Source organism: Elgaria multicarinata, chromosome 4, assembly GCF_023053635.1.
Source record: "Elgaria multicarinata webbii isolate HBS135686 ecotype San Diego chromosome 4, rElgMul1.1.pri, whole genome shotgun sequence".
Classification (NCBI taxonomy): domain Eukaryota; kingdom Metazoa; phylum Chordata; class Lepidosauria; order Squamata; family Anguidae; genus Elgaria; species Elgaria multicarinata.
The window spans coordinates 79,488,069-79,504,729 of record NC_086174.1 but is presented as its reverse complement, the minus strand read 5'-3'; the positions used below and the strand labels follow the sequence as shown (position 1 = coordinate 79,504,729).

General features: G+C 38.7%; 1 protein-coding gene across 1 annotated transcript in view; it reads left to right on the top strand.

Annotated features, from left to right (window-relative positions):
- The window catches only part of PEX7 (peroxisomal biogenesis factor 7), a 67,562-nt gene that overhangs the window by 13,207 nt on the left and 37,694 nt on the right, over window positions 1-16,661 (top strand). Inside the window, exons 5-6 of the mRNA XM_063124619.1 lie at window positions 1,894-2,002; window positions 16,321-16,427. Of these exons, the coding sequence (XP_062980689.1) occupies window positions 1,894-2,002; window positions 16,321-16,427 (216 nt within the window). The remainder of the gene's footprint in view (window positions 1-1,893; window positions 2,003-16,320; window positions 16,428-16,661) is intronic.

Here is a 16,661-nt window from a genome sequence, read left to right as displayed (position 1 = left end):
TCCAGCTGAGTCTTTTTATTTGTTCTTTGTTTGAACTGATGCTGCGTTGTTCTCTTTTGTTGAGATGATCATTTCTTGCAACTGAGTGTGTTAAAATGGAGGATCCTATTAGTTCTTGCTAATGTAATATTCAGTGAGTTCATTCAGCATCTGGGAGGCTTCACCAGATGTGGTTCTCTGTATAGCAGAAGACAAATTCATTCATTCATTCATTCTATTTCTGTAGCGCCCTGTAATTGGTCAAAATCTATCTGTGTGATTATTTTGTTAATTCGCTGTTAACCCAATGGGTTGATGGCTGAAAGAGCATGCTATTGAGTTTGGCAGAATTCCTGGGAAGTGAGAGGTGCAGCAAGATATGAACCATAACATTCCCACTAGAGAGAACTGAAGCTATAAGCTCCTACTGTACATTGAGAGTTGAAAAATATGAAGGCAGCAAAAATGGTGGTACTGCTGTTATAAAAGGGATATTAGGCCTGCAGCAGAATGGGGTCGTAGAAGCCTGACATGATCGAGTAGATTGTTCCCCTAGGTGGGGTGCTGTTTTTGAATGTATAAAATCAGCACACCAGGGAGAAAGGTGCTTCCCCACCTTGTTCTTTGGTGTGCTAGTTTTCTACTTGTAGGCAGCTATTTGTGCCAGGAAACAATCAGAAATGTGATTCCCTGCTTGGAATCTGCAGTGGTTTAGTCTGCAGTGGGAGAACAGCCCATCTCTCCTGCCTGGAAATCCAACAGGCAGAGAATGCGCAGTCCACAGAGAAGAAGCATTGCCTGGGTCTGTATTCCTTGTATATCTCCTTACACCTGATTTCCCCTACAAGTTGTGAGTGGTGGAGGAACTGTGTTACTTTCTTGGCTATTACTGCTGTAGGGAGCCTAAATTAAGCAGAGGTAGATACTCTGACTTTTTTTTAATGGCTTTCTGATTAGGGGTGGTAAAGTAGAATAGCGCCCACACAAACTACAGCCAGCTGAGTGTGTAGGAGGCCCACCACTGTGTTGCCTGTCTCCAAAAAGTCCATCCCTGTTCTATTTCTTCCAGTGGGAATAGGTTCAGATGCCATGCTGTGATATATCCCAATTAAAAAGTTCTAGTGAGAAATAAACCCAGAAGTTTAAAGCCTGCTGTGATAAGTATCAGAGTGATATTTTTTTTCAACACACACTGGGTAAGGTGGTAACGAGATTGGCCTCCAATATGATGATGTAGGAATATTCAGACGCTCAAGATATATAGAATACTTCGGCCAGCTGGTTGGAAAAATAGCTAATTCTCAGATATATAGTGAATCTCTTTTCTAGGTGCACATTTTTAGCACATTTTTGATTCACACTCCTACACTGAGAAATTGTTCCAGTGGAAGATGACACCTTTTTATTTTATTTTCAGGAAATAACATGACAACTGTCTATACTTACTTTTTGTTTTTTGTTTTGTTTACAATGCCATTTGGGTCCCAATTCTGAAGCAGGAACTTTTCTGTCTTCAAATTGGCTCCATAGTTGAAAATAATCCAAAGATACTAAAACAAATATGAAGCTTGACCGATGTCTTGTTACTCAAAAGTAAACCCCAGTGATTTGAATAGGAGGTAATTCTAAGTACACCTAGGATTATAGCTCAGGTTTTAAAAGGTCCGTGGTTGACAAGGACTGAGTTTAAAACAAATGTTGAGCTTGAATCAAATTTAGACAGTGAAATAACTTTCCTTCGCTTAGTTCCCTGTATTATTCAAAATTGAACATTCTGCCCTAGTGCATACTGTTATGGTGTGCATATTTTCCAGGAAAAGCCTATTTATTTAATATGAGTGAATAAAATTTAATCTATTGCCTCCAGCTATTACAGTGGATGAGCAGCTGTTTATTTCTTTACATTTTATCTAGTGGGATCCCGCAGTGGGACAATCAGTATGCACTTTTAAAGGCCACGAAGGTGTCGTTTATAGTACAATATGGTCTCCGCACATCCCAGGCTGCTTTGCGTCTGCCTCAGGTAACTATTAACTATAGTGTTACTCAAAAGTGGAAACCATTCCATTGTATTTTATTGTTTTAAAGGTTTGTCCAGCAGGTGGTGGTATAAATGTATACAAAGGGAAGACAAAAATGATAAATGTGTAGTTATAATTGAAGTGGAGGTTCAGTTGTTATCTTTTAACTCCACTGACTTGGTCTCTCTACATGGATCAGCAGTTGCCTCACTTGAGTGAGCTGGTGGCAATTTGTCACATTGGCATTTCATCACAGATATTTTTCTCTCGCGCGCGTGCTTCTTCCTCCTTGTCAGCCTGTATGGCAGTGCAAGTGCTTAGTTATGAATGCTGGCTTTATGTCTTTTACCTCCACTTCCATGTGAGCAAAGTGCAGGTCAGTCCCTGAAAAACGGCTCAACGACTCTTTTGGGTAGCACAGTATTATATATTGCAGCAGGTGGCATGGAAAATCAAACATTACGTTACTTCAGCTCCTGCTTATTTCTTTGTGTATCCTGCTGACTGGTGTATGTGTATAGGTTTAATGGTTGAATCTCTTTGGGTAAGCTAAAAACTTATGAATGATTTGAGAAGGGATTTTTGGCTTTAGTACAAAGGTTCATTGCAGCAAAGTTTTTTTTTAATAGACTGCCTGCATCAGCGTATTAGGATACGTAAAGTGGGTTGGCCATGCTGTTGCACCAATTCATTTTCCTATACTTTTGTAAGACGGTGACTCTCAAACTAGTAGTATTGTAGTAGTAGGTTTAATAATACTTAACATTTGTATGTTGCTTTTGAGTATTCAAAGTACTTCATTTGCATTATCTTGTTATAGTTCTTGCAAGAACTTTGAAAGATAATATCTTTATGTTGCAGAGTGGGATGGGGTGGCTGAAGCCAAACTTGAGGAATTGTGGTTTGTTCAAATCAATTTTAGTTAACAAACCAAGATATCACATTTTTATCCTGGCTTGTTTTACTTTCCTTTGGTTAGAACAAATTACAGTTCCCCGAGTTAGTACGTAATGCATAACTATACATTGTCCTAAATTGAAAGTGGACGCTTTCAGTATCCAGAGGGAGAGGCAGGTAACAAATAAATAAATTTATTATTATTATTATTATTATTATTATTATTATTATTATTATTATTATTATTATTCCTCCTCCTCCTCCTCCTCCTCCTCCTCCTCCTCCTCTCATCTGCAGAAGAGGAAGAAAGAGGAGGGGCACTGAACAAACCCAAGGCTGAACTGGGCCATTGAATTGCCTTTATTCCTTCCCCCTAATAGGCCTTGTCTTTAAAGATTGTGTATATGTGCATTTTGTTTTAAAAGTTTAGCATGTCGCAGAGCTTCTTTGTCTACTGATGCAGCATAATGGATCTGTCTGTTTGATTAGTAGCAGCATGACTATTTCTCTTCGAGGTACCAAATGGATAGGTCAGCCGGGTTTTTCTTTCAAGTGTAATGCCATTTAACACTTTGGAGTAATGCATCTTCCTTTCTGCTCCGGAACATAATTATTTGGAAGTTCAGTCTCATTGATCTTAATCAAAAGGAATAAGAAGGCATGGTTTGGGCCTTGGTGGTACACAGCAGTTTTAGTTCTTGCATACTTAAAATAATGCTTGAACCATGTACATTGATGGTGCTATATAAATAAATAATAATAATAATAATAACTGCAAGAATGATTCATATTTTAAAGGATGTTTTAGCCCCATGTGATTGCTCTCTTGTTTGTTATAATGTATTAATTGATATGATGTTTGTGTTGCTTTTTATTTATTAGATTTAATGTTTAATTTGATTATGTAGTTTATATTTTAATATTTTATCTACTAATTGTTGCTCTGAGAATTTTTTTTGTTATAGAATGAGTCATATTTATTTATTTATTTATTTATAATATTTATATACCATTCCCCATTTAAGAATTTTGGAGCAGTGAACAAAACAATAAAATAATAAAAATAAAAACACTATTATATCACAAAGTGGCCATTAAGGGAATGCTTCCTGGAACAACAACGTTTTCAGGAGCTGCCAGAAGGAATACAAAGTTGGCACCTGCCTGACCTCCAGAGACAGGGAATTCCATAGGAAGAGAGTCACTACACCGGAAGCTCTTCTGGTGGACTCCAATCACATGATAGGTCTATTTGGAACCACTAGGAGCATGCCCTCAGATGACCTCAGTGACCTGGCAGATTGGTAGGGAGAAGGCACTTTCTCAGGTATTGTAGTTGCTTAGGGCTTTGTACACTAGTGCTAGAACCTTAAACCTGGCCCAGTAGCAAATAGGAAGACAGTGCAGTTCCCTCAGCAAAGGAGTTCCATGCTGGAAAGTGACAGCTCCCAACAACAACTGAGCTGCTTTAAGGGCAGCCCCACATACAGTGCATTGCAGTAATCAAGTTTTAAGATTACAAATACCTGTACCGCTGTGGCCAAGCATCCCTGTTCAGAAGAGGCCATAGCTGGTGAACCAGGCGAAGCTGGTAAAAGGTACTCCAAGCCATCACAGCCACTTGGGCCTCCAGCAACAGAGATGGATCTAAGAGTACCCCAAAACTACAAACCTGATCTTTCAGAGGGAGTGCAACCCCATCCAGAACAGTCAATGAGCCTCTCTCCCAGACTCAGGAACCACTCATGCACAGGACTTCTGTCTTGTGAAATATATGCAAATATGCTTAAGTTGCATATTTTATGTATGTTACCCAGTTTTTAAAGGAACTATTATTAGCTATGGGTTGGAATTCCAAGTTCTATACAATTAGCTCCACACTTTGGGAGTATATGTTGCAATCAGAAACCATACCATAAGACACAGCCCTTTAGAAACTGATGGGCATTTAAAGAAACAGCTTGAGATATGGAGCAAGGACTTGCTACTGAAACCAAACCAAAACACCCTAGGCATGCCTTAGGTAGCTGTTTGGATCCCAGCCATTGTCAACATCAGTGACCAAATACAGTTCTAGTTAGATGTTCCAATGTTCTGACCTAGCACACCTGTTCTTAAAAGGAAAGTCTAGAGAAGGAAAAATACATTTTGTCCCATTGAGTAGCCAATAGTGACCAGTGAATAACACAATGTACCAAAGTAGTCGCTTTACACACGTCTTCTGTCTGGTCTGGTTTATCCATGCCAAGTTGATAGGCAACAGCAGCAGGTAAAAAAATGATACTTCGTTATTTAAATTGTTTTTACTACTTCACAACCATAAATCTCTCTGGGAATTTTGCTCTGAACAGAATTGTGTGCTAGGACAAAATATATCATTTTTTTTAAAGTAAAGCCTCTATAATGGATGCAGCTGGGTTGATATCTAGCCCCAACCCCTGAAGCTCTGTTCAACACAGTGTAGCAAAAACTAAGAGCTCTTGCAGCTTAAAGCACTCCTTTCCAACAAGCTACAGCAACTGGTGGCCTGGAATACCAAGGTCAAAAGAGGAGAAAAACCTTTACAGCACTGCCCATGAGTTGCCAGTGTTCTACCTTTATGTGATGAATCTTGGTCCTTTCTATAATGTGTTTCATTAATCAAAAAGATTGAGAAAATGTGTGGTTAAATATTACTTAAAGGGCCAGTCAAAAGGAATGAAAAGTTTAGCTTAATGCTAAAGTTTTCAATCCTGTTTTACATTTGCAAGAACCTTGACTCCAAAGAGCCTTGCCTGTTCTTATTAGGGGTCAGCCCGTGGGGAGAATAATTGAAGAACAGAACCTAGTGAACTGCAGCAACATGTATATAATATTTCTGTAATATCAACTGAATTAAAATATTACAAGGTAGGAAGGAAGGTGCAATGAAGGAAGGTGTTTCCCAACATTTGGAGAGTAGTTTTAATATTCTTCCCATCCTGTTCATTGACCATTAAGCTAACAGCATTAGTATATCGTTTAATTTCATTATTGTTGTAAGGTACGTAATGATTTTATAATATAATTGAAACATGAACAATACACAGTATATGCCATTTGTCTTTCATTGTTTGTTAGATATGCTAGTGAATACAGGAGATACTGATACTGATAATGTTCGTGTTTCAATTTACAGTCTTCCTAGCTACTATTCCATACCAGAATAAAAAGAAGCCATGTTTCCATGAAGCTGTCCTCCTTAATTGTTCTTCTTATTAATCTACTCTGCTGTGTTAACTTTACAGCTAAAGCTACTCTTCAAATGTTGGAAAACCATCCACCCACTGCATCTTGTTTTCCAATATCAAGCGACTTCTATCTTGGGGGGGATCTACACTACTGCTTTAAAGCGCTTTATAACAGTTTTGACAACTGTTGGGGGCCAAGACACACTGCATATACAGGTTTCAAAACGTTTTCAAAGTGCTTTAAAGCGCTTTAAAAGCAATAGTGTAGATCCCCCCTTGTTGAATAGCAGCAAAATGAGGTCTTTATGCAACAACTGTTTCTGTGTGCCACCAAAAATAGATAAAAGTGCCAATAGTGGTATGCTGTGTGTTATTTGTTGGGTTATCTGTGATGCATTGTTGAAAACAGATATTCACAACTTTACTACATGTGGAATAAACATCCTCTTCAACAGTGTGATTGATGTGACTATCTGTCTGAGTTTTAAATGAGTTTCTCGTATTGTTGCAGAAATAGATTTGAGAGGCTTCTTGTTCCAAATTAGGTTTTGCTGTGTTTCTGCAATCTGAACCCCAATATCCCTGTCCTATAACATTTTAATCCCTTTTTGATGCTCCATAAGCCACCTATATAAACAGAACACTATGCAGTTATGTTTGTTTTGTAAGTAAAGGTGTTCAGTTTCAAAGATGGTTGGCAATCTGATTGCCTCATTCCGGAGTATTAATTTTGCCGCAAAGCTTTGAACTTGAAGTGTAAGAAGCCAATTCACTATACAGTCTTGTAGTTCCTCATTTACTTTTTCTGCTATTATAGGTTTTCCTATGTCCCTAATTCTGAACATTCCTTTTGACACACAGATCTTATATTGTCCATATTTTTATGGAACTGTGACCTCTGGATGATATTTATCTGATATTGTTGTGTAATGTGTTGGGGAAATGTTTCATTTTCATTTAACCTGAGCCTTTAAAAGGAGTGCTAAGGGTTTTAGTGTTACGTTATAAGGGAAGCGGATACCCCTATTAACATTTTACAACTTCATCTTAGTTTTATTCACTTCTTTAGTTTCTTTAGGAGTTCTTTATTCTAAGCAATTGAGTCCTGTAATGTCCTTCCCTTGTGACCTTTTCAGAACTCTTCTAAATCAATACTGAATTTCTACCTTTTCTCCTAGAATCTTTCCTGAGCTGTGTACATATTACATGATACTCTTAGCTTGTTGGACCACAGATATAAATACAGAAGAGTTAAATATTTTATTTGTTGGGCTGTCATGGAGGTTGACAACATTTTGCCCTTTTGGCTCTTGTCAAAGATATATCTGTCCATTTAAAGTCCAATCCCAGCCAGTATCTACTACTAACTGCTAGCTAATTAACTGCTGTTAAATTAGATATTTTTGTCTTTTCAAAGCCCTACCTACTGATATTTATTTTATTTATTATTTATTCATTTGTTAGATTTATATCCTGCCTGTTCCTCCACAGAGCCGAAGGTGGCTTACATGGTCATCTTCTTCCCCGTTTTATCCTGACAACAAATGCTGTGAGGTAGGTTAGGCTGAGAGTCTGTGACTGGCCCAAAGTCAACCAGGGTTGTCTTGACGTCATCTATGCCCTGGGGTGGCTCTGAATCCGCACTGCATCGGTTATATGACGCAGCTGCAGATTCGAAGCCACCCCAGGGCAAAGAGGTGAACTTGCGCAGCTAAAAAGTCAGGGACTTACCCCGACTTTTCCAGCCAGAGTAAGCCTGGCTCTTCCGCTGGTCTATCCTCATTTGGAGCCAGTCTGGGGGCTTTCCCATATGGAAGGTGATCTCCTATTGGTTGACAGAAACCATGGGAGGGGGAACACCTGGTGAGCCTGATGGCTACCAGAAAGCCCATGCTGCCTCCACTTGTAAAGACAACTTGCCACCACAGTGTACCAGCAATAGCGCGGGGTTTGGCAGTGGAGCGGCGCTAACCAGGCGCCAGTCAGCTTCATGGCTGAATGAGAACTAGAACCTGGATCTCCCAATACCCATTCCACCACTCTAACCACTACATCACAGTGGTTCTGAAATATGTAAGTGTGTATATGAATATAAATAAAATATATAAACATACATGTGAATGAAATCTTAAGCTCTAAAATGGTGTTTTATATTAGTAATGTGCATTGACAGCTTTAAGCAGCTAATGGACTGTTCCCTATTTACTGCAGCAGGTACTAAATCAAAATGTCAATAAATCTTTGTGTATGATCTCTGTATTTATGGTCTTAGAAACAGAAATAAAAATAAAATAAAAAGTGATTGAATATTTAAGAATCTGCAATTGTGCAAATTATACCCATCAGCACTGATGTGAAGAAAATTAGATTACAGTGCAGAAAAAATGGTCCTGCCTGAATGGCATTTCAATTAATGTATATTCAGCATTAAATACATTTACCATTTGGAAAGGTGCAAAGCACTTTGCAGAGCTGTTAATATTACATTCAATCATTCATTTATACTCCTGTGGGTGCTTACCCAGTTGCCTCAGCCCTTCTTTAGAGTTGGAGATCATGATAGCAACCTGGAGTTCTTCAATCTGTATAGTCTATTCTGTTCTGTCATGATGTCAGTACCAGTTTCTGAACTGATAACATGGTCTAAGAGATCAGGTGGAAGGGACTGCTCTGGCTCAGGGGCCTGATAAATGTCTGGCAGACAACAAAAACCTAGTCATGTGGAAAATGTGATTAAAGAAATGACATAAATAACAAAACTGCCTGATGGCTAAAAGAGTTTAATGAGTCATTGTGCCATTTGTCCAGAAGGTAGGTCTCTCTCTCTCTCTCTCTCTCTCTCTCTCTCTCTCTCTCTCATTCTCTCTTTACCTGGAGAACAAAACTGCGTCTCATGTAAAGAATGTCCAAGTGCACCCAATATTCATGGACAGCCAAACATAATCAACACTGCTGAATGGCCCTTGACCATTCAATCTGCAGGGCTAAAGGTTGTGGTTGGGTCTTCCAGTCTTCTGTGAAAATTGAAATTGAAATGTTGATTCTATATAAAATTTAGACACTCCTTACAAATCTGGTGCTTACTGGTAAGAAGCGCTGTGGCGCCTATAAATGGAACTTGAAAGCTGCTTCTGCACTGGCCAAAGATGTGTAAAACTTGGCACAACAGCTAACTGTTTCCTTAATTGCTAGGACTTTGGATTTAGTGCTGCATTCATTTAGAACCTTAATGTGGTTATTACATTTATTTATTAGAATAAATACAAACTGGGTTTGTTCCAGCATTTTCAAGCATCAGGGAAATAAAATGTGGCCTTGCATCATTGTAGAATTTAGTCACACCAGTACTTTTCATTCATCATAATTACGTTTCGCATCTTGTAATAGGGTGTTTTTCTTAAAAATTTCCCACAACTGCAATGGAACTTTTTTTCCTTTTGAATTTGCACACCAGAGTATCAGCACAGAGAAAAGTTGCAAGCTATTTAGCTCTTGAATAAATTAAATTTCTTTTCCACGTTCAGTGCTTAACATTTTATGTATTGAGTTTGACAGCAGTGTTAATGACCACCATGCATTATGGGAAAATAATTTACACTTGAGGAATCTGGAGCTGCTGATAATATGAGACACTGGCAGTCTTACAAGCAACCTGAGAACTTCAAATTGTTAGAAAAAATGTCCAGGGCTTTCCTTGAACTTCTCTGAGAATCTTTCTGATGTGTTGCTCATGTATCATTTTGGGCTGCATTGAATACGCACATTATTTTAGGACAAGAAACGGCATTCTTTGAAAATGTGAAGTGGGAAAGAGTGTCTGATTTAAGCATTAACAATTAAAGATGACTAGATGAAAAATAGAAAATTGGTTTCTGTTTTTATAAGAGGACTCTTATGGCCAAGAAGGAATAGACACTCTAATATATCTAATGGCCTGCGTCTAAGATTTGCAGTGCCGACAAAAATATGCGTAGGTTGGGGCATACTGGCTGTTCTGCCAGCACATCACAAAATGTGGCATTATGCCAGCATTGCAGGTATGTTAGTCTTGAGTTTTAGACAGATGCTCCAGTATGTTCGTTTAGTATTGGTTATTAAGGTTTCCATGTGAGCCATGCATGTAGCATCTTTAGATATTAGAAGAGATTGAAAAGCAACACAAATGTCTAAGCATTTCTTAATCAAAGGAGCTAGAAGAGGATAACAGCTCTGTAAACTTTAGTCCAAGAATTGTTTAGACATTATTATAGTCTACATAGATGCCATTAAGCTTACTGGTTGCAATTGTTAGACTGGATGAGCTAGTAGGCGCACGCTTAATCCAGTGTAGATGTGCAAAGTTGGATTTCACATTCTGAGTGCATGGTTGAGATTTCAGTATACTTTGGTAGATACTTGTTTGTTAGTCAGTTACATTAATAAAGATGATCAAAAATTGTTCTAAAAGCTACTAGTAAGAGTGAAGGTATGTGAACTAAGTGATTTCAATAAGCTGTATATTCCAATTATACACTTGTATTATGGCAAGTGTCAACAGCTGTATTGGTAACTAGCTGTTATGGGCCTAGGTCTGATCTAATGGAGCATTCTCTCTGTTCCCTTCAGATTCAGACCTGTGGGAAAGCACGTTAATGTATAAGAACAATGTAAAGAACAAAAGAAGAAGCCTAAATTTGTATGGAATCCCAGTGGTTTTGCTGTTGCAGGTCTACTTATTGTTTAAAAGAAATATAGCAAATTAAGTATAACCTCAAATTGCACTCCAGGTAATTGCTCTGGATGGAAAATTTATGCCCCTCAAGTTCCTTGAGCCCTGAACCTGTCCATCCTCTCAGACTGAAAGCCTTCCAGATGAAAGCCTTCTTGAGAGTACAGGTTGTCGGTTTCTGGGGTTTTTCCCCCCCAATATCTGAAATTATAATGGGCCTCCTATACCACAGAGGGACATTGAAGGGTTTGATGGGGGCGGAAATTGTGCCATAACTCACAGTCTCCTATCCACACATGACCAGAAAGCATTTCCATTCACATTGTACCATTCTCAGGAGCAAAGCAGAAGTGTTTCATTTGAAATAAATGGTGAACTTTATTTACATTTGAAGTGTTGGAATGCTTATAGTTCACCATGCAAGTATAACAGAGTTGCACATACACCTTTTAAAAAAATACATAAATAGGAAAGACAATTCAACACGGAACAGTTATAAATAAAGGTGGAACAGGAGACATCAAAGAGGTTGTCTTGCATTTTGTTTGCCTCACAAGGTGTTGTGGATCCATGAAAACACATTGCAGTTTTGGCGGTGTCATCATGCCAGCCAGAGAGAAACACTCCTGCATTGGAATACACCCCTTAGTAGCATCATGGTGCATGTTATAATCACACACACCCCACAGCAAAATGCCAGAAGTTGTGATATCAAATCCACTCACATTGATTCATTTCTTTGAAAAATTAACGGATTTTCTGAGTAAAGACAGGAGGAGCAAAGGGAAAGCTCGGGAGGATCAGAGGCCAGTGACTATGTTGTGTGGAAACCCCCCCCCCAAAAAAACCCAGAAATGTTTTTGAGGCGAGAGATTCGGTTTATAATACAAGTGAAGACAAAAGGAGCCATTTAAAACTGCCGTGTCCTTCATGGCTTTCTTATTATTCAGACCTACTTATGTTGCGAAATGAGGAGGATATTCCATTTTGGAATGCAACATCTCAAATTTTGCCATTTTGGTAGTAAATTCAATACGCGGGATACTATAATTAAGCTTGAGTAAACGAGGCTTCCTTTTATGGCTCATCTGGAATACTGCATGAGAAATTAGTTTGACCATTTCTGGCCATTGCTTGTTGCAAAAAAAGAACACAGTGCTTATTCTAAATAGCATATCTTGATTTATCAACTAGTAAAATGTAACTTAAAGTGTTGACCAGGAAATTGTAGCAACTTTCACTAGCAAGAAACTCACAAATGCAAAACCTTCCTTGTGATATAATGTAAAATTAGGAGTTTGAGTAGAAAGCTGGGAATGTTGAATTTTGTTGTTGTTGTTTGGTTTATATTTGGATAGAAATAGGAAGCTGAGTAATGCATTTAGGAGAATATGGTTCCGGACTTGAACCATCTTTCAGTTTCTCATGTAATGCTGTACAGTTAACAGCTCAATGCTTATATGTTCTCTTGCATAAAACAAAAGATAACCAAGTAATGGCGGCAAGTTGCATTTTGATTTCCAATCTTTGTGGCATAGCAGAGCTAGCCCTAGGACTTAACTGAGTGAACAAGAGCTGTTATTGGGGTAAGCTACTTGCCTGCGGAGCCTCTGTTTGGACATTGAAATAGCTAATGAGCCTGACTTTTCCCTTCAGACATGAGGTAATTAAGATGGTCTGAAACACTCTAGTACAGCTTCCCCAATCTAGTGCCCTCCAGATGTTTTGGACTACAACTCTCAGTATTCCTGACCATTGTCCATACTGGCTGGGGCTGATGGAAATTGAAGTCTAAAACATCTGGAGGGCACCAGGGATGGAGAAAGCTGCTCTATACCTGGAACTAGCCAACTGAAAACAGACTCTGAATTCATTTTGAGAACAAAAGACTAAGCACCATATTGTTTGGGCATGCTCAGTGGAATTGTTGACTTTAATACACCATTCCACAAACTGCTTAGGAAACTTGCCAGACAGTGGAGGCGGGATGGGTGGGTTTACTGTCTGAGAAGCAGAACTGAACTAGTTGAACAGTTCTTTGTTCTTGGCTAATGAACAAGGTCTGCCGTGATCTTCTTGGACCATTTCTCTGACTTCTAAAATAGGGCTAATTCATTAATACCAGCAAGGTTTGAGGCTGTTGCTACATCCTCCTTCATCCCTATAGTAGGAGTCTAGTACCTCATGCCCAGCATCCAAATCTGGCCTTCCGGGGTCCCAATGTGACCCCCAAAGTTCCTCAAATGGCCACATCCCTTTCCACTAACTACCAAGTGCCTGGTAATTTCCCCCTGCTTTTGTGTAGTCCCCCCCCCCATTCTAAAAGGTTGAAATCTTCTCCTAAGGCTTAGTTCCTAGCAGTAAGAGCTTTAAGCTAAAATATGCTGGCATTTTTGCCCCCTCACCCTTTTTGCCTTTGGATGGGGAACCAGTGCATCTCCCCCCCCCTCCGAGAATTTCCATGAAATGTAATATGTCCCTTGTGATGATAAAGGTTCAACACCCCTGCCCTATAGCCACCTCCTGCCAGTAGTGGGATTTCTTTGGCATCAGTCCATTTCTTTGGCAGTAACACCATAAATAGAAATCCAGGATGATGCAGTCAGTGGCTTCCTCCAGAACAGTCCTGGTCATGTGCTCGAATCCTAAGCAACCCCAAAGGAGGAGCTGTAAAGAACATGCCCCCAAACTAGATCACATTCCCAGAGATCCCTACGTTTTGGTATGGGATAAGGAATCATTAGCCGTGTCCCCATCTTCTGTGTTGGCATTAGCAGGAATTGTTTTAGTTCTACTGAAATTGTTCTTGGCTTAGGGATACATGTCCTCCAGATTGGGCTATGAATATCTAAAAATACTTGTTTTCCTCCCCTTTTGCATTACATCCGTGTGTGTGTGTGTGTGTGTGTGTGTGTGTGTATTAACTAGTTAAAGGGTAGCAGCAAAATGTCAGATAATTGGGGTAGCTAAATGTGGATTGCCATCAAAATCTGTAGTTTCTAACAAATTTCTGTTAATAAAAAATAACGTTTGCACCACATTAAGTTAGTGGTGTCAGTAGATCATCCAGCTGACAGGAAATAGATCAGGTTTGGATTGTTCTTCGCCTCTCCGTTCTCGTGTTTTGCTTCTTACTTTCTGGCTCCAGATAAGCTTGCCAGCCACTGCAGCCCTCTGTTTCATTTTCCAGCTCAGGCCTTTGCGTCTCTTGCTGAGCTTCTTGCCCTGCCTGAACCAGCCTCCCACGTCCATCTGCCAGTCTCACTTTTTCAAACCTTTCTTAGCCCTCGTCTACAAAACCTTTCATGAGCCTGACTTTGCTAATTGTCCTGCCGCAAATTAACCCTTCGTTACACAATCTTATATCTTTTTGTTCCTGTTTTAATTTTTAATCCTTGGTCTTTTCTAAAAAAAAAAAAAATCAGTTCTGATAAGATGCTGCCAGAGAGTTATATCAAGAGTGGGCAACTTTGGGCAGACTGGGTGCCAATTACCGCCTCCCCCCAAGCTACTGAAAAAAGGGGTTCAATAATTTATAAAAAATATGCAGTTTGCCACCAAAGCAAGCTAGATTTGTCTACTCTAATCCTCCATGGCTGCTATGGGAATTTAGAATGGCAAATTCTGCTTGTTTTCTAAGCTTACATAGCAGTTTGCTACTAAATTTCAGTGACAGGTCGAGACTTCTAAAAATGTTCTTCTAGTAAATTAAAATAAAATAGGGGCAGCAGGGGGCTACGTATTGCCTACCTCTGGTTTACATTGTGTACTGTTTCACTAATCATACTCTTGGGTACTAAATTTAATATTAATACTGTAGTAGCATCGCAGTAGAATATAATCAGAGAACAGGATCAGAACCAATGCAGGACAACCCTGGCATTGCATCACTGGGATTAAGTGACAGCACAAGACAGAATGGATAGGTTTTGAAGCGGCAGCAGGAGTTTTGTGCCATGGAGAGAAGGTGCAATCCTATAAGAGAAGGCATGCAGGTAGTTCTCTATCTGGTGTAGTAAAGGTTTAACGACAGAACAGGTATTGGCCTTGCATTCACCAAGATGTAACAACAGTCAGGTATATTAGTGGTTGGACATTTGAACTAGATTGGGTTCCATTGTCTTGTATGCTGTTTTGTATCCCTTTATCAAAGCTGCTACTGCAAAATAGACATGTGCCCTCTTTTCCCTATTCATTTTGGTGGACAGGGGAAAGCTCTGTATGCCTCCATCTGTGTGCATTATAGTTCAGATAGGTTCTTGATCTGAACAATTAATGTTAAACAGAGAAGAGAGAAAGGATATATTACACGTTTATAAGGCTATTTGAATAGCCTAATTTTATTTTTAGGCTGACTGGCAAGTTGTTGATTATTGAGTTCTAATTGAAATTGGAATTTGTATTGTATGTTTACATTGCTGATTTTGTTGATATTGCAATTGTGCATTTTACTATGAACCATTTGAGAGTCTTTGTTGGGCCAAGATAGCAGTAGATATGTTTTTAAAAGTAAAAATAAATAAATACAGAGATGAGTCTAAGCATGTTAGGCAGGTGGTCAGTAATCACCAAATCACATACTAATTACAAACAAAAAGCACATAATGAAAAAAGGAATAAAGGCAAACAAAGAGAAAAGAGAAATCTTGGCTTGGGGTTGTTAATACAGTTAGAATTACAGCTGCTCTAAATAATTATATAGAAGTATAGCTATACCATTCCCTCAAGTTCTTTAGCCTTGATGTTCGACTTCTTCCCGCTGATCTTTTTCATTCAATTTTCCCTTGTATAATGAGTTGGAGTACGGTGTATTTTTCTCTTCAGATAATATGACCAAGATATTGATTTTTTCTTCTTTTAAAACTTGATGTTGTGCAGACTTCTACTGTTACTTTCTACTGTTAGTTTTTCCCTACCCTGTGCCTGCTTACCCTACCCTGTACCTGTTTGCATTCTCTTCCCCTCCTTATTGTTTTACTATGATTTTATTAGATTGTAAGCCTATGCGGCAGGGTCTTGCTATTTACTGTTTTACTCTGTACAGCACCATGTACATTGATGGTGCTATATAAATAAATAATAATAATAATAATAATACTTATTAATTCTGTTTGTTTGCTTACCCTATGTAGTACATTCTCATTTGATACTCAGTCAGTCCACAATATCTTTAACATATGTCAGTCTATCCACATTTTGAAAGATTTGATTTCTCCCAAATTGTTCTTCTTAAGTGTCCACGCCTCCACTGCATAAAATAATATTGAAAGCACATAGCATCTTGCCTTCTGAATCCTTAGTGCAAGATTAAGGTTCCATAACAATTGTTTCATTCTGACAAACACTGTTCTTGACATCATCATCATTGCTGCATGTGTTGTTTAAATTCTAACCTTTCCTGGGGATTAGCCTGGCGCCCTTTACATATTCAATAACTACATGAAGAATATAGATTATAAACAGAAAATGTTGTGTAAAGCTTGACCTATTAGTGACTCTGTTTCAGGTGACCAGACTTTAAGAATTTGGGATGCAAAGGCACCAAGACTCCCAGTGATTATTCCTGCTCACCAGGCTGAAATTCTAAGTTGCGATTGGTGCAAATATGATCAGGTACAGTAGAGGGAAACAATATATTTCTAAACACTGGAGAAACTGCTTTTATTGAGTAGGGATGTTTTATAATTAGGTAGTCTATAGGCAGATAATAATTCAGTCACAATCTATCAGCATTCAGCGGTTTTGGACAGATTTCATTGGGAGAGATCAAAGCATGTGCTTAGTTATTTTATTGAAATAAATAAGACTTAATGTGTTTAACTTTGCCTGGATTGTTTCCCACTTTTT